The sequence below is a fragment of the Topomyia yanbarensis genome, chromosome 2 (assembly GCF_030247195.1).
Source record: "Topomyia yanbarensis strain Yona2022 chromosome 2, ASM3024719v1, whole genome shotgun sequence".
In the NCBI taxonomy this organism is placed as follows: Eukaryota; Metazoa; Arthropoda; class Insecta; order Diptera; family Culicidae; genus Topomyia; species Topomyia yanbarensis.
The window spans coordinates 18,931,442-18,954,223 of NC_080671.1; the positions used below are offsets into that span (position 1 = coordinate 18,931,442).

The 22,782-nt window shown below is 39.4% G+C and overlaps 2 protein-coding genes across 6 annotated transcripts in view; one reads left to right on the plus strand and one right to left on the minus strand.

The window, feature by feature from the left end:
* Positions 1-2,290, plus strand: part of LOC131682232 (protein Shroom) — a 764,905-nt gene extending 762,615 nt beyond the window's left edge. For all 5 annotated transcript variants that reach the window (XM_058963577.1, XM_058963578.1, XM_058963580.1 and 2 more), the window contains one exon: positions 57-2,290. In XM_058963577.1, the coding sequence (XP_058819560.1) occupies positions 57-320 (264 nt within the window). In that variant the 3' untranslated portion in view covers positions 321-2,290. The remainder of the gene's footprint in view (positions 1-56) is intronic.
* Positions 2,252-20,798, minus strand: LOC131679341 (gamma-butyrobetaine dioxygenase-like). Its single transcript, XM_058960052.1, has 3 exons — positions 20,014-20,798; positions 2,695-3,003; positions 2,252-2,638 (listed from the first exon to the last, which is right to left on the minus strand). The coding sequence occupies exons 1-3, from the start codon at positions 20,796-20,798 to the stop codon at positions 2,323-2,325; spliced, it is 1,410 nt and encodes a 469-aa protein (XP_058816035.1). The 3' UTR covers positions 2,252-2,322.
* Between the last annotated feature and the right edge of the window lie 1,984 nt (positions 20,799-22,782).

The window sequence follows — 22,782 nt, forward strand, 5'->3', positions numbered from 1 at the left end:
AATCAGAAGTGCAATTGATTCTAAAATGTGCATTCTCAATTTTTTTTTGCTTTCAGAAAATCCTTGAGGCCAAACGGGACCGACTGCTGGAACAGTTGGACGAAGCGAAACAGTTGAAGGACGACATCGATCGCCGGGGTGCAATCATTTCCAAAATACTGGAGAAATCTCTAACCATCGAGGAGTACGCGGACTACGACTACTTCATCAACATGAAGGCCAAGCTGATAGTGGATTCGCGAGAGATCGCAGACAAAATCAAGCTGGGCGAGGAACAGTTGGCCGCCCTCAAGGATACGCTGGTGCAGAGCGAATGTTGACCAGCTTTCGGATCCGTTTGTAAATAGTTGAATTTAGCACTGCATAGTTTGTATATGTTTCGTGTCCATATTCGATAAGCATTAAAACTCTCTTGAGCGGCTACGTCAAAAGAAGTAAAATATTAATCGATCGGCTGTTGAGTAGAGTAGAATAGTATCTTTCGAGTGAAAAGGGCTAGCTGCAAATTGTCCACTAACCCGTAACGGTGGTCGCCTCGCTATGCGACGCTCGTGAAATTGTAAATTTTGTAAATATTAGCTTTTATTCAAGTGAAATACTGCGGAGCAAGTCAAAGAAACTATCATCAACATTTAGGCCAAATAAAAAATACAAAAGAAACAAATTACGATACAATTTGAATGCTTCGATGGGAGACGAACCTTCCGCTGTTTTCCTACAAGGTCAATTACTTTAGTTTGTATTACTATTCGGTTTTGTGATAAGGCAAAAAGTTCTTGCATTTCAATGTATGATGTTGAAATTCAAAGAGTTTTTAAGTGCACCTCTGTCCCTCTGATTTGTGTTGTTTGAATGCGCACCCACTTTTACCGGTTCTGTGTAAATAATAATTTGAATGACATTTCCTTAAGCTTTTCCGTTTTCTGTCGCCTCCGACGTGTGCAGTGCCTTAGAATTAGCTGTTGTAGCTTACGCTTTGTTAGTCACCTTAACCAAATGTGAGAAATTTGGTTTGAAAGAGTGCTCTTTTGAAGTGGAATTGGATTGTTCTTTTAAAGTGTGATACGGATTTTAACTTTCACTATTATTAGTCGAGCGGAGTACTGTTGGTTTAGAACCATAGATACAGTTATAGAATTAAAATAATCATATGTTTCCAATGTACCGTTTCCATTTACACCAATAGAACGCAACCTAGCAAGGATTAGCTTAACATCCCAATCAGATAATGCTACCTTTCTATGAACCCTCAACAGATCTTAATAGTAATAGAGCACATCAGATAGGACTCCCGATTGGCTGGTTCGGTTGATCTAGATGAATCAGAAAATGCAATAAACAACGACAATAAGTCCAACAAAGAACGCGGTCAATCGGACAGAATTGGCGGAGGATTCTGACTAACGGGAGTATTACGAAAATTATATACAAAACACAACATGGCAAACAATTGCCTCACGACCTTTTCCTCTTTGCAGCGTTTAGTCAGTTGCTTAACGAGAGGATTGAGACAACGAGAAAAAGCCATTTTGTTAGGGTGCTACAAAACGAGCATAGCAAATCATAATTTAAAAGAACAATTCATTGCCGTGTCCGTGAAATGACATTTATTGTAATTTAAACCTCTCGCTACAATTAATGTTAACACGTGTATTTAAAATCAAAAGCACAAACATTTTGTACATTGTTTTGTCCCTTTCCTTGTACTACCTTAACTGGTATCGTTCTACTGAACATTTGTTTGTGTAATAGTTTTGTAGACCGCTATCTATTGATTCAATTCCCTTAGGTGCTTATACAAAAACATGAACACGACAGCTAACACTAGAAAAGTGTTCACAAAAGTTAGAAGAAACTTTGCTTTCTGGCTGTCAATACGCAGCACTGAATTCGATCTGCTAGTAGTTATAATAATTCATTTATTCAAATCCGTTAGCCTGTACACTTTCCTTATTAGTAATATATCAGTTAGAGCATCAATTTGTATCATCAATAAGCAGGAGTGTTTCTTTCTCTAGAATGTAGTTAAACTATAGGCAAATTGTGGAAGAAATTTGAAAAATTTAATGTGATTTTACTTACAAGATAAACTATAATTTACGAATTTTATGCGTATGGTTAGAATTTAAATTTTATTATCGTATTGTAAACCGACAAGCTGTCCAAAATGTCTTTTATTCGTGTGCAAATGATTAGATCTAGTATCTCTTAGAATGTGTGTTAGAACACTGATACTTAACAAACTTCTCTGTGTCAAGAAATATAAAGAATAAATTGCTTGAAAAAATTATCCCCCCCTTCTGTCTGTTTCTTCTCACATCCCTATTTCTTTGTCTTGGCTTTCAAAACTCTCCACTTCGAGTAGATTTCGTCCCAATCAAGAAACGCTCCGACGATGTGTCTCGTATTGGCGACGGTATCCGTGTAGCCGGAGCGCCCATGAAGCATGCGGACATTGCTGAAGGTAAGTATATTTCCGGGGACAGTTTTAAACTGTACTGCTTCCCGGTGGATGAGTCCGACGAAGAGTTCCAGTGCCCGGTACCAGGGTTCCACGCTGGCCAGGGGTACATTGAAGAAACTGTCTCTCTGCGGGACGCTGTGATTAATGCGCTCAAGGTTACCATCTCGTCCGATGCTGGTAAATTTGATTATTATTTCTCATTCAAATGTCATCACCATCATCAATCTTACCAAATTACCGGCGCTCGATAAATGCTATGAAACTCCCTACCCTCATCCTCACCGACATCGGTCCAGTTGACCAGTGTTTCACTCAAAATTTTAAATTCTTTTGGATGCTTTTCGCGCATTAACTCTGCAACGTAAAATGCGTCGCAGAGTAGATTACGTCCTCCTTGGGACTCCGATTGGACCAAGCAGTGCAGCAGGTTACAGCCCGGGAGGTAGTCGTAGTACGGTAAATCGGTATGCATCTGCAGCGGTGCCGACAGATAGGCCACGTTACTGGTTCCCTCTTTGGCTTTGATGATGTATTCCTCACTGAAACGAGACAATCAAGTTGACGCTATTACAAGATTCGTGATTGTCAAGATCTCGACAGCTAAATTCTCGGCAGTCGGCTGCCCAGAGCAATAAACACACGATAAAACTTCTGAGAATTGCATAAATCTTATGAAAGTAAATTCAGATTTATGTGACTCTTTACCCCATTCTAGTAACGAAAACTTCTTCCAACAACGTTTGTTACACTAGTGTTCCTTTGCTTCCCCGATGACAGTACGGACGGCGCCTTTATTGGCATTTCAAAGTATAGAACTCTCAAAACGTGCACATTAGACTGCTCATAAAAAATACGAATTTTTGAAAACTCAATCAGGCTAACCCTGAGTCGATTCCTAGTCCCACCAGGAATCTCTTCTCCAAATTTGAGCCAAATCGTACAAATCTAGCTAACGGACCAATGTGTTCGGTGTTTGTGTAGGATTTCCGACAATTTACATGAAGAAAACCCCTTCTAATTTGCATATTCACCTATAGATAGCACTGTATGCATCACTGCGAGTGAGAATAAAAAAGGTAATTTGATTGACCACAACCTTGTCGAAGACTGCTTAGCAATCCAAATTTCTTGGGAGAAGATATTAAACTATTAAAGTGATGTCTAAGTCCGTTTTGTAAGGGGCCGTACACAAATGACGTAGCTTTTTTTCAGCGATTTTTGACCCCTCCCTTCCCCCTCGTAGCATTTGGTCACAAAATTCTAACCTCCCTCTCGTAAATAACGTAGCATTTACCTACCACCTCCCATGCAAAGCGGCCGTGGGATGAAAAAAATTACATATGTTTTTCAATTATTTTTAATACATGTCCTTTCAAAATGTTTGACGACTTTTATCAACATTTTTATTATAACGGCGAATTGCGTGCAAAATAAGCTCATTTCACGACAAATATAGTGTTTATAGTTTTGTTTTGATATGTATATGTCAAGGGTAGTATGAAGAGATGTTCTCTCAGTTCACAATCCTGCAGCTGCCAATGATTCTAAGAAGCATACGTTCATCTAAATTACTAAATTTTGTTTGGTTGAATCCGAAGTGAAAATTCAATTCAGCTTCCAAACTAAGTCTACTAATTAGCAACTAATGTAGCAAGTTAAATCCGCATACAAAATCTTTTCTTATGTTTTGCGAATTTGTAATTCCGCGAATCGTAAAATTTACTTCATGAAAAACCGCATCAAAAGTAACTTGTTTGAATTTAAATTTATTTCTCTTGGGAATGGACAATTGATTTTAAACTTAATGCTACGTCGCACAACTTCTGACCCTACCCTCCCCCTAGTCACACTTCGGTATACCCTCCCTACCCCCCAAAATGCTACGTCATTTATGCATGGCCCCTAAATTTCACGTGAAACATCACACGGAATTTCATGTGGGATTTCTCGGGAAATTACAAGTGATATTTCGCGCAGAATTTCATGTGGAATTTCACGCAAAATTTCACGTAAAATTTCAGGCGGAGTTTCACGTGAAATTTCGCGTTTCACATTTAAAATTTCCGCGTAAAATTTTGCGTGAAATTTTGAGTGCAATTTCACCAGAAATTTCGTGTGAAATGCCGCATGAAAATCAAGTGAAATTTCGGGTAATAATTTACGTGAAATTCCGCTTGAAATTTCACAACAAATTCCGCATGAAATGCCGCGTGAAATTCCGCTTGAAATTCCGTTTGAAATTTCGCAATTATTTTCGCCTGAAATTCTGCGAAAAATTTCACGTGAAAATTCGCGTGAAATTGCTTGTGAAATTTCACATGAAATTTGCGTGAAATCTCACAGGAAATTTGTGTGAATTTCGGTGTCAAATTCCGTGTGAAATTTCACGTGAAATTCCATATGAAATACCGCGTGAAATTTTACGCTAAAAAGAAATACGAGCAAAATTTCGCATGAGACTTCGCGTGAATCTCCGCGTGAAGTTCCGCACGAAATTTTGCGTGAAATTCCCCGTGAAATTTCGTGGGGATTTTGGCGTAAAATTCCGCGTGAAACGAAACGTGAAATTTCGTGCGACATTTATTTATTTATTTATTTATTTTTCATCTGACCTACATGGTCTACATGAAATATAGAATGAGGAAAAGCCCGTTTGGAGTCCATCAAACAACCTCCAAATGCGCGTAAAAACCTCATTATCTTTTCACATACACATATTAAACAATATTACACATTACATTACATAACATTACATTACATTACAATGTGTTACTAATAGTACATCTAACAAATCAAAATCACTATCTAAATCACATCTTATGCACTAAGTTAGCCGTTTAAGCCTATTTTTAAAAACGTCACTTGGTACAGAGAAGTCAAAACATTCATAAACATTATTAAATACGCTACACATCGCCCTTATGGGTTCATTCTGTCCATAATCAGTACTTTGGTAGTCAAGTCTTAAAAAAATCCACGATCTTATACTTCTAGCGGGCACATTTACAGTAATCTGAGAAAGTATATTTGGGGCATCTATTTCACCAGTTAGAACTTTCCCTACAAACACGGCTCTGGATATATTTCGCCTTTTTGAAAGAGGGTCCATGTCGAGCAGACGACAGCGTTCAATGTAAGGTGGCAACTCTATCGGGTTGCGCCATGGCAGGGTTTTAAGGGCATATCGGAGAAACCTAGCTTGTATAGATTCAATTCTGGTAATCCAGACATTTGTGTACGGGCACCAAATGATAGCTGAAGCTTCCAGGATGGAGCGTACAAGAGAGAAGTACAGTGCTCTCAGACAGTATGGGTCAGTAAACTCTTTGGCAATTCTAATGATAAAACCAAGGTTCCGGTTGGTTTTCGAAATTATGTGGGAATAGTGATCTCTAAACGTCAATTTAGAATCCAGCTGTACACCAAGGTCTCTGACAACTGATACTCTATCCAGTAGTTTCCCTGAGATAGTATAACACAACAAAATTGAATTTTTTCTTCGCGTGAAAGAAATTATTGAGCATTTGGATACACTGATAGTCAACCGATTTCGAGTGCACCAGTTACAAAATTCATCTAGTTGTCGCTGTAGTTCAATGCAGTCCAATTCAGATCGTACAATAAGAAACAGTTTAGTGTCATCTGCATAGATAAGTTTGCATCCTGGTGGAAGGACATTACAAACGTCATTGAAGAACAAGGAGAACAGCAAGGGTCCAAGATTACTACCCTGGGGCACACCTGATAAGTTTATAACGTTATGTGACTCAACATTTCCTAGTTTGACAGATAAGATACGGCCTACAAGGTATGATTTAAGCCACTTGGTGAAGTTGAGTGAGGCACCCAATCTGTCTAACTTCGCCAGTAGGAGCGAGTGATCAACACGATCGAACGCTGCTTTGAGATCTGTATAAATAGTATCCACTTGTGCTCAGCATTCAATACTTTTAATACAATGTGAAGTGAATTGTGCTAAATTCGTGGATGTTGATCTACCTGGGAAGAACCCGTGTTGATCTGTTGATATATATATTTTGGCTTCCCGGAACAATACATTGCTTACTAGAATTTCAAATAACTTGGACCCCGCACAGAGAGAGGTTATGCCCCGATAATTTGCTATGTCCTGCTTATCACCTTTTTTAAAAACAGGAAACATAACCGATTTTTTCCAACAAAGAGGAAACGTCCCTTGCGACAAAGATAGATTAAAAATCAGCTTTAGGGGAGCGGAAAGGACACTCGAACATCTTTTTAAAATAATGGCAGGAATCCCATCAGGACCAGCCGAAGTCGAAGATTTCAATTTATCAATAGCAGCAACAATGTCTTCCTCCGTAAAATGGATGCTACCTAGGTCCATCACACCCCTGGGAACATCTCGTAGTCCAATTTCAACCTGTTCTGGAGTAGTCGGAACTGTTTCAAATGCACTCGAAAAATGTTTTGCAAACAGGTTACAGATACCGCGAGTCGTGCTAGAAGTTTCATTTGCCAAAGTCATACTAGAAGGAAGTCCACTCTCTTTACGCTTCTCATTTACAAAAGACCAGAAACGTTTGGGATTTCGCTCAAGGTCAGATTGCGTTTGTAATACATGCCGAAAGTATAGGAAGCGGTTATAAGCTTAGTAATTGTTGCTAGCATATATGAATTCCCGCTTTGTATTGGTATTTCGTCGGTTGGTGTAGTGCCGAAGCGCGGCTGCCCTCAGTCGTTTAAGTTCTCGGAGACGTCGATTGGACCAAAGTGGTTTTGGTTTAGGACGCGGGGCTGGGACATATATTTCAAACAGTTGGGTCAGGATCGATGAGAACTTTTTTTACCAGAAACGACTGGGTCACTATCGTTACGATAGACCGTATATCTAGATCCAAAGAGCTGCATGGAATTGATTTTTTCGTTCAGCCATGTTTCTGTCAGGATAATGACATCGTGCTCTGCGTCGGTTACAGCTACAAACAGCTCATCGATTTTTGTGCGTAGTCCTCTCACGTTCTGGTAGTATATTCTGAGCTGGGAACGGGAATTCATTTGAAGGGAGGCAGTATCTGTCTGTCTAGCTTCGGAGGAACATATACATTCCTGGCATTTACCTGGAGAAACAGTCGTGGTGTCTTCATAATTTGAGTCTGGAACCGAAAATTACTTTGAGGGGGTGCAGTATCAAAGGTAGCTTCGAGAGGACATATACCCTCTTTGGCTTTACCTGGAGAAACAGTCGTGAGGTCATCATAATTTAGATTGTAGATGGCTTGATGAATATCAGCTACGGAGCCGGGAGTGTGTTGTCCAACGGTAGACTGGAACCGAAAATTACTTTGAGGGGGTGCAGTATCAAGGGTAGCTTCGAGAGGACATATACCCTCTTTGGCTTTACCTGGAGTAACAGAAAGTAATCCGTTCAGATATCCTGGTATGCTGGTCAACGGTAATTGCTATTCGTCACGACTAATTTGCTGACGCTTTCTTTCAACAAACTTCCTATACACAGCGCATTCGAAACTGTAGGCTGCATGTTTTGTCTCCAGATTCAGCTTCCGGTCCCTATTCATCTGAGCGCAATTAGCACAGCAAAGTAATTCTGATGCACATTCTGCTGTAATGTGGTCCCCTGCGCATTTAGAGCAGACCTGAGAGTTTTTGCATTCAGTACTCTTATGTTCACACGCACAGCATTTAAAGCAACGTACTATTCCAAAACACTCAACCACTCTACATCTTTCCCAGCCAATGTTTACACGCCCTAATTTGAGCATGGTCTCAAACGAATCAGCATTCACTTCAATCACATAATTATGTGCTGTGTAATCATTCCGCTTAGTTTTAAATAACGTTATGAGTTTTAACTCTGTTAAGTTCACTGATTCATTTTGTTCTTCCAGGCTATTTTTAAGTTCACTCTCTGACAACTGTTCCGCAATCCCCACAATCTTCAATCTTGATTTTGCCGGTTTCGGAACTGAGATTTCATAATTCTTCCCCAAACTTCTCTCTCATCACTGCCACAACTGATTCTATTGCCTCCGCACCTTTCACACCGAGGATGATTGAGCCACCATTGCCTTCTCGAACAGTTTGAATTTTATTCGATGCACGGTCAATTTGGCTACGCAATTCATTCTTTGTTTTCCTAGCACTTTGATTCAATTCTTTAGGGCGCACTAAAATAACGGGTTCATTCTTACGAGGCTATTTCGGGGTTTCACTGTTACACTTTTCATTAACTTGCGAGTATGGTTTCAACGAACTCCAGCTTTCACCATTTTTTGTTCATTTTCAACTCTGGGCCGTTTTCTAGGCCTGAGATTCCTGCTCGGACCAGCCGGTGTAGCATCTTTTTCGCCAGCAACACTTCCGTTTTTCAAAACTTCAGCAAATGTGCACGATTTCTGTTCGACCAATTTTCTGCTTTCAGTTAATTCCCGCAAGATTTCTAGCTTGACACTTTCAACTGCACGTTGTATCTGTGACCCAATAGCATCTTCCAATGACTCAATCTTCTCGCTCATTTCATTTTTCCACAACTTCATACTTTCAGTTATTTCCACTAGCATGCTATTACATTTGGCCAGAATATCGTTGTGACCGCTTTGATGCTTCCGACAGCCATGGCACAAATATTTTAACCCGCGATTTGTTGTCATTGCTTTCAGCCCATGCTTATCGATATCATCTGTACACTTTAAATGCAGTATCACTCCACACGGGCCGTAGCAGAAAACTTTTTCATTCTCTTCGCTTATCGCTCTCGTACAGGCACCGCATTGTAGCGTTGTGGTCATCTCCGCGGCCGCTGACTCGTAGGTCGCCCGCCAAGCAGCACAATTGTATCACTTCGCTTGGGTGTAACTATAACGTTTCTTTAATCACCTCCTGTGCAAGTTAGTTCACGTATACCGACACACCAAAAATATCACAGGAATCTTCGTTTGACGAGCTTCCAAATGCACTAATAATCTCCTCCCAAAACGACTTAAAACACCGAAAAAAAGCAATAAAAACACGACGAATTTGTAGAAGACAACTGACGGTCCTGCGCTTCACTGCTGTATTTGATTTTACGTTGAATTTCACGAGAAAAATCCGAGTAAAATTCCGTGTGAAACTCCGAGTGAAATTCTGCGTGAAATTGCACGTGAAATTCCGCGTGAAATTTTACGTGAAATTTCTCGTAAAATTTCACGTGAAATTCCACGCGGAATTGCGCGTGGAGTTTCCTGTGACATTTCACGTGAAATTCGGCGTGAAATTCCGTGTAAAATTGCATGTGAAATTCCGTCTGAAACTCCGCGTGAAATTCCGCTTGAAATATCGCATAAAAGTCTGAGATTCTCCCTGAAAATGCGCGTGCAAATTAGAGTGGAACTTCGCGTGAAATTTTGCGTGAAATTGCACGTGAAATTCCGCGTGAAACTTCACATTAAACTAATCTTGAAATTCTGCATTTTATTTCACGTGAAATTTCGCGTGAAATCTTGAGTAAAATTTTGCGTGAAATCCCGCCTGAAATTTCGCGTGAAATTCAGCTTGTGCGTTTTGCGCAAAATTCCACGTGAAATTTTGCGTGAAATTCCGCGTGGAATTCAACGAAAATTTTCGCGTGAAATACAACGTGTAATTTTGCGTGAATTCCGTGTGACATTTCGCGTGATATTCCACATGAGATTTAACGAGAAATTCCGCCAGAAATTCCACGTGAATTTCTACGTGAAAATGCGCGTGAAATTTCGCGTAAAGTTTCACGTGAAATTCCGTGTGATATTCCGTGGGAAATTTCGCGTGAAATTCCGCGTGAAACTTCATTTGGAATTTCGCATGAAACTTCGCGCGAAATTTTGCTTGAAGTTCTGCTTGAAATTTCGCGTGAAATTCAACACAAACTACGCGTGAAATTCCGTATGAAATTAAGCGTGAAACTCCGCGTGAAGTTTCGTGTGAGAAATTTTGCGTGAAATTTCGCGAGGAATTCCGCGCGAAATTCCGCGTGAAACCGTCATAATGATATTGGGATGTGCCAGTATGGTGACCCTAGCGAATATTTGTTCAAATGACAAAACAAGTATTTTAAAATTTTTGGTTCGAACCTGAATGTCTATTCTCAGTGATTTATTGAAATTGCAGTATCTACCCAAAAAAGATAGTTAATTATAACGCAGAAAAATTTCATCAGATACAGTGAAGTGCAAAATATGCAAACGACGGCAGTGAGTAATATTGTGCAATAGTTTTTAAATATATGTAACAACTTTTTTTTTATTTTTATTAACGTGACTTTAAATTTTTATTCATTCGTCACGTGTAACAACTACAACGTACGACTTCCATAGCCACTATTTGACGCTGACAAAATATTAGGACGGTTCACTTTTTCAATAAATATTAACATAACAAGAAAACAACAAAAATTTGGTGAGTTTAAAATCAATTCTGTCTTTAAAAACAAACATTTATATATGTACACTCCAGTAACTACGAACTCTTTTTAGAATCCTTGATAAAGGTGGAATAAACCCATCGAAACGCTAGAAGTAAAAACAATATTGTTGTTTTCGCATTTCACGACTGATAAGCCGAAAAATACCCTCTACATATCAAAATTGCAAATTGAATAACCAGGTAGTATAGCCGAGGGGAGAGGCATATAACAAGATTAGTATAAATAGGGAAGAGAACGTCAGTTGTGGAAGATCATATTTATCAATTTCCACTATATTAAACAAGCAAAGTGCTGTTACAACATGAAAATTCAGTCTAGCACAACAATCATTAAAACAATCATTAATACACACTAGAACAGGAATAATAGTTGGCAGAATAGTTGTAGACAACTTATTATTCATGGACATCACGGTTATCAGCGCTCTTTGATTTACTTAATAGTCGATTGATCCGCTTCAGACCTAGGAAGAAGACAGAAGCGGAATTAATGCGAAGTTGTTGGGAGCATGATACATTGGACATCAGCCCGCTCAAAAAATTAATAAAAAAAATCTAATCCAAATATAACCGCGTCTCCTACTACTTAATTCTCAAACGATTTCAGATAGCAGACTAGCTCACAGTTTTAGTAATTCACCCACGGCCGGCTGTTTGGAGTTCAAATTGCTGTAGTTTAGGGAAAAGGTAAATCACTCTCGATGGCCGGCTATCCAGAGTTTAAAAACAAGAAAAACATATCTAAATATCTTTTTGCTCTGAGTATTCGTATACTCGGAGACTAATCATTCCATCGCATAAAAATATATTCATTTCCTGGTCGCATTGCCTGCTTGTGGCGAATCCTAGACCTATATCTGTCCTTCAATCCAACTCCGTAATATCTATGGAAGCGTCGCTGAGTCGGTAGCCTTCCTTAAGTAGGTATTACATCAACATTTCCTATCCTATCCTAAGTAGCGGTGTAGATGGTCGTGGTCGGCAATGACGATCCTCATGCTATTGAATTATTGGACTCGAAGATATATTGTTGATTCTCGAACATTTATCTTATAAGCAAGAAGAGTTAAACTACCAATAGGCAACATGATAATCGTTAGTATGCAATCTAAGAATAGCACCGTAGATACGCAATGCAACTAATGGGGTACACCTCAAGTGAGAGTAAAGATGTGAAATGTACAGATCGGAAAACTAGAAATGGTAGGGTCATTAGAAACAGGCTTAAAATCTTACGGACTAATATTCTGTCTTGTGGTGGCACGAGTTGAGCTTAGGCAGAGCTACTACGAATCAGTCATATCTACGAACTTGTCCAACGGCAAAGACAGACTTGTCTCTCTTTACCATGAGTACCGTTTTTAAAAATTGAATTTCGGCCAGTTTTTTCAGCCAAATAGTCCTACGTGCGGCATCCAGCCTACTGGTGGAACGAGATACTAAGAACTCTTCGGGCTGCTTGTCTTAGAGGCAGAAGATGCGTTCAGCGAGCCAGAATCGAAGCAGATACAGAGACGCATAGCGTAGAGTACGATGTGACTAAAAACGTTTTCAAAGGGGTGATAAACGTAAGCAAATCAAATTGCTACAAAGAGCTGTGCTGAAAATCTGATGCTAATTGTTGATGAGTCGTGGCCAAAGATCAAAGGTCCATCGACTCCTGTTGAAACGTCCCGAAGCATGCATGATGCAACGAAGTTGCCGCCGACAACGTATGGTGAAGTTGAAGCAGAAATTGCCGGCAATATGCGGGTCCCCAATGTTGATCTTCTGAGAGTGGCCCCCGAACTCCCGAACCGAATGGAATCCGCAGCGTGGCATTGCAAAATACAAATCTGGCATACCCGGACATATTCTGGATGGTGATGATGGAATATCCGGAAGAAAAACTACTTCCCAGGCAAATGGAAGGTCCAGAATCTGGTACTACAGCCCAACCCAGGCGAACCGCCACGATATCCTGCATCATACAGGCCCATACAGGGCCGTCGAGAGCCGCGCCGGGCCCCGGGGTTCGAAGTACTGACGGGCCGTACCATATATGACTTCTTATTTCAACATCGATGAGAGGAACTATACAAATGCAACCGTTTCAATTAAACTATTTTTTATGAAAATTGTTTATTTGATACGATTCAATGCGTTAGCTTACCAGAGTCGTCAGTATTTTAAATAAGTAATAGATGAAAAAAATAAAAATAATAAAGGAATATTTGTTTGTGGCTGGCCATTAGAATGACTTGCGTCCGATTTGCCATTGCAATTGGAAACCTTTTTTGCGACATTGCCATACAGTCCATATCGCCATCGTTCATACTCCCTTGACGCACGTTAATGCTACCATCGTTAATGCTGCTCAGAATCCGAGCTTAGAAAAATTGACATCCCTTCGTGAGCTTGAAAGAGAAATAAAATTCTATTTATTCCCGCCGCGATGAATCGAAGGTTTGTTTGTTCTCCTCGTCCGTCCGCTCTGAGATCATCAAGCAATAGTGCACTAGATATAGATTATGCAGTTCAGTTATGCTCGAAAATGTAAAAGAACTTCTGCTTTCAAACTGTCCACATAATAACAAATGGATGCTTTGGTTTGTGAATGAATTTATATTTCCTTTGCACTCAACCATTCGATTCTGCATAAAATTTCAGTCAGTTTGGAAGTGAATGAATGAGGGAAGCATTGAAACTGAATATTGAATTCAGCAAATTAATCAGAAATAGGCAACTGAATGTAAAATTTCGCACCACTGATGCTGCCTTGTTTCTTATTGTTGGTACATGTTGATGATTTTGAGGCACTGGATGCAGCTATTGCAGCTGTCACTATGACCTGAACGAATTTTCTTTATTGGTTTCTGAACATGGTAAAATCGGTTTTGGAATCAGTTGTTACATTTGCGCCAACATTCAGAGAGAAAACATTCCGAATGCGATGAATGGGATCCAACAGCGAAGTCTGCTGTTAGAAAGACTGAGACAGAGAGTTGTGAGAGAAAGAGTTTCAACTTTTGGTGAATACTAATAGGTAGAATAAGTATCTAGTTCAATTCCCAGATTTTTCTGCATCAAATGTGTACACTGGAACCTCTATTTACGGACCAAGCCAAGGGTTCGTAAATTGAATTAGTTCGTTTTTTGGGATTTAGATCATAAAAAATTCGCTTCACATTCTTATCAAAATTCGTTGGTTGAGCAACATTATCGATAACCCTAACAATATGGGTATTTCCGGAACGGGCTTGACAAGTACATGATGAAAATGGATATTTGGATATTTGGCACCTTTTTGAAATCCAGGATGGAGACTTCCGATTGAACAATAATCTCGATAACCCTAACAATTTGTGAATTTTTGAAACGGGCTTAATGAGTAGATGATAGAAATGGTACCTTGGAGCTATTTCAAACAATATCTGTATAAACTATGAGGGTATTTTTAAGCGGGTTTGTCGAGTAGATGAGCGATGCCCTTTTGAAGGCCAATATAGCGTCTTCTGGTTCAGAGAAGTTTTCTATAATCATATCATCCGCATCACAAATCAATATACCTATATCTATTCTATGATTAACTTTTTTCGAAAATGTCAATATTTTAGGTTATAGAGATGTCTTAACTGGAATTCGCCATCTTGGTTTTCAAAGTGGCTTCATTCATTGATTTTCGTCATCTACTCGTCAACCCCATTCCGAAAATATCCAACTTTTATTAGTAACATTAGCTAAGAATATGATAACTTGTAAACAACTTCATACTGTACACTTTGACAAACACTTGCGATAAATGAAACCAGAATGGTTCTATTGCACTGTTGAATGAATCTAATTGGGTTACGTTCACGTACTTCAGAAAACCATTGGAACGATTGGAACGTAGTTATTATTATTGAGAGGGAAAAACCCGCGGGAGTGGATTTTCAAAAGCTCCTTCTCCCGTAGGCACAAAACCTCTATCTTTTAGGTATCAACATTTAACAAACAAACCAAATGATACAATGACTAACACTAAACACTGCTTAAAATAAACACTTCTTAAACTCTATCTTACATAGGTAAAGTATTAACATTAACATAAAAAATTGGCTAACACTATCAGGTTTGGGAAAGGGTGCGCGAAAACAATTTTTTTAAAGAAGTGCGAGACAAATTGAAGTCAAAGACATTGTAACATTGATTGAACACTCTACACATGCTACTGACGGGTTCATTTTTGCCATAATTAGTACGAGACACTGGAAGACGGACAAAAGAGTAGGAACGAAGGTTTCGGAGGCGAATATCAATGTTGAGAAGACGGAGTAAATCAGGGCAGTCAATGCGAGACCATAACAGATCAGAGACAAAAGACGCTTTGGTCACATTGCGGCGCAAAGACAGTGTTTCAAGACCAATGAGGTTGCAACGATCTTCGTATCTGGGCAGATTGTAGGGATCGCTCCAAGGCAGGTGGCGCAGCGCAAAACGCACAAATTTACGCTCAATACTCTCGATGCGTTGAATGCTGTTCTTGTAGAAAGGAGCCCAAACAACGGCGGCGTATTCCAATGTGGAACGAACGAGCGAGCAGTACAACGTTTTTAAGCACTGTACGTTAGTGAAATGCTTAGTAACCCTAAAAATAACTCCTAGATTACGCGAAGCCTTAGACGAGATAAAAGCAATGTGATCCTTAAATGTAAGCTTTGAATCCACAAGAACCACTAAATCTTTCACTGTAGTTTCTCTTTTTAATTTGTTTTGCAAGATAGTGTAGTCGAATGTTACGATGGAGCGTTTTCGTGCAAACGTAATCACAGAACACTTCGAGGCATTCAAAACCATCCTGTTAGTCATGCACCATTTAGCGAAAATGTCTAACTGAGATTGCAAAAACAAAGCATCAGAGTAACTTTTAACTATATGGAATAACTTATAATCATCGGCATAAGACACCTTGAAGCACTTAATCAATGAATCCAGATCATTTATGTATAGAAGGAAAATATAAGGACCGATATGGCTGCCTTGAGGTACGCCGGACGTTACGTCGAAGGATGAGGATAAATGATTCCCGATTTTAACAGACATTTTACGGCCTGACAAGTAAGATCGAAGCCATTGGTTGATTTTATTGAAGGCGGCCGACGGATCGGTGTATATTGCATCAGCCTGCAATCGATCCTGTAGCGAGCGAGCGATAAATGAGGTGTAGGCTACTAAATTAGTGCAAGTAGATCGCCTGGGAATGAAACCGTGTTGAGTTTCTGAGATGTATCTAGAACAACAATGTGTCAAAAACTCGAGAACGATGAGCTCCAATAATTTCGATAGTGCACATAAAGATGCGATTCCTCGGTAATTGGGAACTTCGCTTTTGGATCCTTTTTTATAAACCGGAAAAACGTAAGATGATTTCCAGATGGTAGGAAACACTCCGGAACTTAACGATATATTGAAAACGACGGACAGAGGTAGGCAAAGCAACGACGAGCATTTTTAATGATAGATGATGGGATTCCGTCAGGTCTAGGAGTGTTAGAACACTTGAGTTTTGTGCAAGCTTCTTGTACAATATCGGAAGATATCGTGAAATGAGGTCCAATACTAGTCCTACGGGGAATGTTGTCGGCTGCTGCGGAGACTTGTTGATTATTAAGAGTATCATTGGTAAAAACACTGCTGAATTGTTGGCGAAATAACTCACAGATGTCCGGCAATGAAGTCGCTTCTAAATCACCCAGCGACATAGAAGTGGGTAAACCTGACTCACGCCTCTGTTCATTAACGTAATTCCAAAACTTTTTTGGATTGTTACGAAGGTGGCTCTGAATACGATGAAGGTAGGAATTGAAGAGAGACTTATTAAGTCTCTTGTAACAATGATTTAAAAAGATTCTGATTCTTTAGCCTATCGGTTCGGTATTTCGAAAACTTTTTTAGAGCTGACCTTTTGGCCAGTTTAAACTTTTTTAGTGTACGATTCGACCATGGAGGATATTCACAGCCATGATTGAGTTTTTTAGGAGTAAACTGGTCGATAGCATAAATCAGTAGGTTCGAAACAATTTCAGCCGCTGCGTTTGCATCAGATTGTGACAAGATTTCATTCCAATTGATACGAGACAAGAAAAGGTGCATTCCTCGAAAATCTGTCTTGCGATAGGCATATGTCAGTTTCTCAGTGGTATCTTCGAATGTACAAGGTACACATTTTCGGAGAAAACAATGAAGAGCAGGGTGGTGTTGGCATAGTTTAACGAGAGGAGCTGGAGCACGACAAACGGCAAAGTGATCGGAGAGCTCCTGGCTTCCAAAGCAAAGATCCAAAATACAGTTGTTGTCATTAGTGACGTCACATAGTTGAACTAGCCTCGCGGTGCTGTAACCGTCGAGTAGCTGAGTGATACACGTGTTAGTTGATGAGTGTGATGAGTCTGGGTACAGAAATGATGTATTATTGCGAACCCAATTAATGCCGCTAAAGTTGAAGTAGTTGATTGTAATATATTTGCAGTGTCGACAGAAACAATAAACTTCATCAATTAAATTAAAAAAAAATTAATTCAGTTAAAAATGCGGGCCCCCAAAACAGACCCGGGCCCCAGGGTAGTTGCCCCCCCTGACCCCCCCTCTCGTCGGGCCTGGGCCCATATGCCTGTTGGATGTTCTCGAGAAGCTCTTGGAAATGGTCATCCTGAACATAATGACGAAATGTACGAAGCGTGAAAGACATTTGTTGAATAGGCAGATTGAATTCCGGAGAAAACGCTCGACGGTAAAGGCAAAACGTTCGCGGATGACGTCGTTCTAATGATAACTGGTGGGACACTTAAAGAGGTGGGAATGCTAACAAAGAGGATCACCAACACAATCGAAAATTGGATAGATACGTCACAGCTAGGCCACCATGAAACGGAGGTGTATGCTTGTCACTAGCTGCAAAGAGCGTTAGATCACCATCGGAGATATAGCAATAACATCGAAATCTGTATGAAAAAGTTGGGAGCAATGCAAGACGATGAGCTAAATTTTAATAGCCACGTTGACTAGGCTTGTGAGTATACGGCGAATCTGACGCGGTGGTTCTTCTAGTAATGTTTGGACTTGTTCTACCCCAAGTCCAGTTCGTTGGGAAAATTCGATGGCAAAAAAAATTTAAAGTTAAAGAAACTACAAGGGGCAAGACTATACTACTTAATGTAAGATATTTATTCTCTTAGTACATTTAGAGTAATAATAAATCAACTATATTTCTTACGTATATTTTAAGCAAAACCAATCAACATCTCATGTTACATATTGAACCAAACCTTCTTGGTTATCCGGTCATTTCATTTGTAGTAGGTTATCGAATCCGATTAAACTTATTTGAGAATATCTGAAGAAAGAAGACAGAAAACCGTGAGCGATATCTGAAACTAAATCTTTATAGCACAAGATCAGCTTTTAAAAATTGTAAAAACTTTTCGATTGAGTGTGGCAAAAAACCCGAACCGGTGAATAAAAATTAAATTTTAGACGTGACGTGAAATGGAAATGGATCAATGAATTGATCGAACGAAAAATAATAAACTTTCGTTGTGCTTTCCATCGATCCGCGTAAATTTGTTGCTGAGAAAGTTTTCGTCTTTGCGCAACGAAAGCAGAGCTCGCTATCATGCAGGTTACGCGCACAACCGCTAACAAACAGGGATGCCAGATTGAAATCTGTGTTTCGGTCAAAAATATCTTTTTGCCATCTGAAATAACTGAAATATGAAAAAAAAAATCTGTGATAAATTTCCGAAAAATCTGTAAAAATCACAATATTTCCAAGAATTTGTGAAGTTTCCATCAAAATGCCAGAAATCTACCACCTGTAAAAAAGAATCCGTGATCAAAAATTGTGAAAAAATCTGTGACATTACAGAAAAATTAGATATACCTACCTACACATTCGCCTCAAACATTGAACCCAAGTGCACAAAGCAAAATGAGTCAACGCTGATGATGATAGGTAGAGCGAAAGAGACAACTAGTACTACGACACTATGTTAATGTACAAGAGATTGTGTGTAGCGTACCTCCACAGCCAGTGTAACGGACTTCTAACTCAGCTACACTGGCTGTGAAAACACACAGCGCAGTGATCTGCTCCGCCTGCCGTTCAACAGGCAACTGAGCTTGTCCGGCCAAATTCGTTTTTTAGAAGCGTAGCGCGCTACGTACACAAATCTGTCGTGCCGGACTTGGGTAACGCTATCTTCTGTGTGTATTTTTGACGCTATCTTCTGTGCGCGATATTTTGACTATGTTGCACATTATTTGCATTGCTGAATTATATGCGTTTAAAATTGGACTTTTCGTTCCATACCATTTTTGTAGAATTTGCAAAGTGCACCCCCGTATCGAAAACAAAGACGTAGTCCTACGTCAAAAGATTTATTAAAAAAAATGTCCCAGGAGATTTTTTTTCAATTTTTATTCTTACTGGAAGAATTTTTTTTCACCACTTGTATTTTTGCTTTGGTATAAGATTTCGACGTTTCATATATTTTGAAATTATTTTGCATAACATTGAAATTTTTGAATTCCATTTTTCTTTTTAAAAATTTTTAAAAGTCCTTGGGAAAAAAATCCCAATGGCTTATGGTTTTTTTTATGTTGACACGTTGTTCATGCTATTATTAGATATTCTCGATATTTTTTTTCGAAATTCAGCATTTCAAATTTAGAGCGCAGCACCCATTAAGCACATGGTTAGATGCGATAATAAAAGATTTTTATTGTCATATTCCCTATCGAAAGTCACTAGTTCTCCATATAAAATTGGTTTTGAACTGCGAAGCCCTTTATTCATTTTTTACAAAAATTTCTTTACCACGGACAAACCTAATGGCATTGTCCCATTTCGTCGAGCTTAGTCGTTTGGCATATGATATTCAGCCGTCCGAGCCTCTCAGAAAGGTTTGAGAATTTGACCGAATTTTTTTCGTTTCTTATATTCTCTCATTGTTTTATTTTACGTGGGTTTTTTTCTATTTTGCATTCGATTAATGTAATGAATTGAAATTCTATTAGTAGAATTACAATTCACTATCGATTTTTTTTAAAAGGAAAAAAAACAATACTTTATGTTCTGAAGAACTTACCCATAGTGAGTTTTCCGAATAAATCCCACCCGTTCCACCAACTTCCTGGCTTCGGTCTCCGCCAGTGGTGTATTTCGAATCATTACAACTCCATACTTTATCAAACATTCGATCCACGCCAGCAACGCCTCATCACTATTAATCACATCCTTGAACTCGAAGTTCTCCAAAATCTCCCCAAACCTGTGCTTATTCCACAGCGTTGGTCGGGGTCTGTACCACTCATTCAGATATTCTTGTTTGCTGTCGTTATCGAAACTTCTTTTCAGCAACCACTCACTTCCATACTGTGATCGATGACCATCACTCCAAATGATCTCCAGTTTGTTTCCATTCTCGGTCAAAACAATCTCTCGCAGCTGTGCTACTGCATCCACTTTGAACAACTCCCAGTTCAGGATGCGACTGTAGGATTTCGGATGAAAGCATTCCGCACACTGGCAGTTATCGCGTAGCCAAATCAGTGGGAATTCAAACCGTTGTTCATCAGCTGATTCAACTATGAGGTGATGTCGCTCTCGCGTAGCCTCCGGCTGATAAGATGCCACTATCTTAGAGCCCCGGTTAGAGTCAACTAAATGCGGCTCGCTGGCACTGGCTGCTTTCCACGAGCCTGATTGCGCGTGGTGCAAGCTTACAGATGCGTTGGTGGTTGGATTCCAATGGGATTTACTAAGAATAAACTGTTTGAAGTTATGCATTCCAAAATCGATAACTTGTTCCACTTTGAAGAGCGATACGCCTGTTTGGCGCACTATTCGTGAGCTTAATATTCTTAGTGCCATTATTTCAGTACAAAATTGATAGTTTCTGCTCGAAAGGACAACACGGATCAATATGTGTTGAGCGTTGACCGGTGCTGTCTACACTGAATCCTGGCGATTCGGTTGGTCGCAGGAAATCTTCTGCTTCTACTGTTTATGTTTCAAATCATGCCATGTGAAGATTAACACCGGTTCTCATCCGACCATCGAACAGCCGGCGGTACGTTTGACTGTAAGCTGAACACGCTAACAAAAGATCATCACGCCACCCAAATCACGCTACACTTAACCCTTGGCTGTCCATGAAAAGTTTGGCTGTTCGAGAACACAAAAAAAAACAGAAAGAAAAAAGTAATTTTTCGTACAAGGTAGAATAATACAAGCCCGAATTAAATTTTGAATATTATAGTATCCTACTAGAAATTACAATAGCAAAATCATAATTTTTTTGAACCACTACCCCAGCATCCAGTTCGCATAAAGACGACTTGCTACTACTGTTCTATATTTACCGAATATTTTTATATTGGAGTTTTAAACTAGAAAAAAGTGATTTTAATACTTTAAATAAATTATTATTAGCGTTGTCTGTCCATCTGAACAAAAATATGTCTAAGCTATTCCGCTGTTGCAAGTTACCCCGTTTGACGGTAATGCTAATCAGGCTAATTAAGTATTATATTTTTTATTTCAAGTGTTTCAGCGTCGACGTTTAGTCTATCAAGTTCGTGGCTGGCGAGCCATTGTATGTAGGTGCAATATGTACTAAGAATGTAATGGACATTTCCACAATTTTATTGAACATAACCCGTCATGGAATCGTAGCTTGGTGAAATGAGAAAAGCACAATTGCACCACTAGGTGGATTAAAAAAAGTTTTTTTCTGATTCTTTCGAAATAAATCTACATAAAACAAAGCAAAAAGAGTACTAGCCCAAATATAATATGTATTGCCATTATTTGTATGGTTAAGTTCTAATCAGGATATAGAACATGATATATCTTTTACTTTTTAAGGTTGAACAGAGAAAGCGCAAAAATCGAAAACGAAAAAAGCAGTTTTTTCCACACCGTGTGTTAGATCTTCATAAAAATCAATCAGCAGTACTGTAACAACATTCTACATAAGCTGATTGATTTTTATGAAGTACTAACATACGGTGTGGAAAAAACTGCTTTTTTCGTTTTCGATTTTTGCGCTTTCTCTGTCCAACCTTAACGACATTCAATTAGCTTGAGATTTGAAAATTTTAGAGGCATAGTACTCAAGTGAGAGCAAGGATGTAAAACATACAGATCGGAATACTAGAAGTGGAAGGGTCATTAGAAATGGGCTTCAATTTTTACGGACGAATCTTTTGTCTTCTGATGGCAGGAGTTGAGCTTAGGCAGTGCCGCTAGGAATCGCTCAAGTCTACCAACATGTCTCACGGCAAAGACAGACATGTCCCTCTTAACCACGAGACCGGTAAAGAGCGATAAGTCTGCCTTTGCCGTGAGACATGTTGATAAACATGAGCGTTTCTATTGGCTAGCGATTACTGGGTGAACTCGAGTGATTCGTAGTTATGCTGCCTAAGCTCGACCCTCATCAGCAGAAGACAAAAGTTAAGCCCGTAAGATATTAAGCCTGTTCTAATGACCCTACCCCTTCTAGTTTTCCGATCTGTATACTTCACATGCTTGCTCTCACTTGAGGCTCCAATTTTCATAACTTTCCCTACCCAGTAATCTCTAGCTAATTGAATGTTAAATTGTAAAAAAGAAAATGTGACTAACATAGTCGAAACAAAAAAAAGACGCGAGCGTTTCGTTTTAATACTGCCTAAGCTCGACTCCAGCCAGCAGAAGACAAAAGATCAGTCCGTAAGATTTTAAGCCTGTTTCGTTTTCGCTTCAGATAGTTGGAATTTGCGACTCATGCCAGCCTGTGTCAGTGTTCTAATAACTCAGCGGGCTAATGGCATAGATACCCTGCCGTTGAAAGAGTTGCCACAATGATTTC

Bases quoted from the DNA above. Each gene is read 5' to 3' on its own strand.
- LOC131679341 (XM_058960052.1), bottom strand. From the start codon at position 20,798: ATGGCACTAAGAATATTAAGCTCACGAATAGTGCGCCAAACAGGCGTA. The intron at 3,004-20,013 runs GTAAGTTCTTCA...GTCTCGTTTCAG, and splicing joins ATTCGGAAAACTCACTATGG to TGAGGAATACATCATCAAAG. The intron at 2,639-2,694 runs GTAAGATTGATG...CAAATTTACCAG, and splicing joins TATCGAGCGCCGGTAATTTG to CATCGGACGAGATGGTAACC.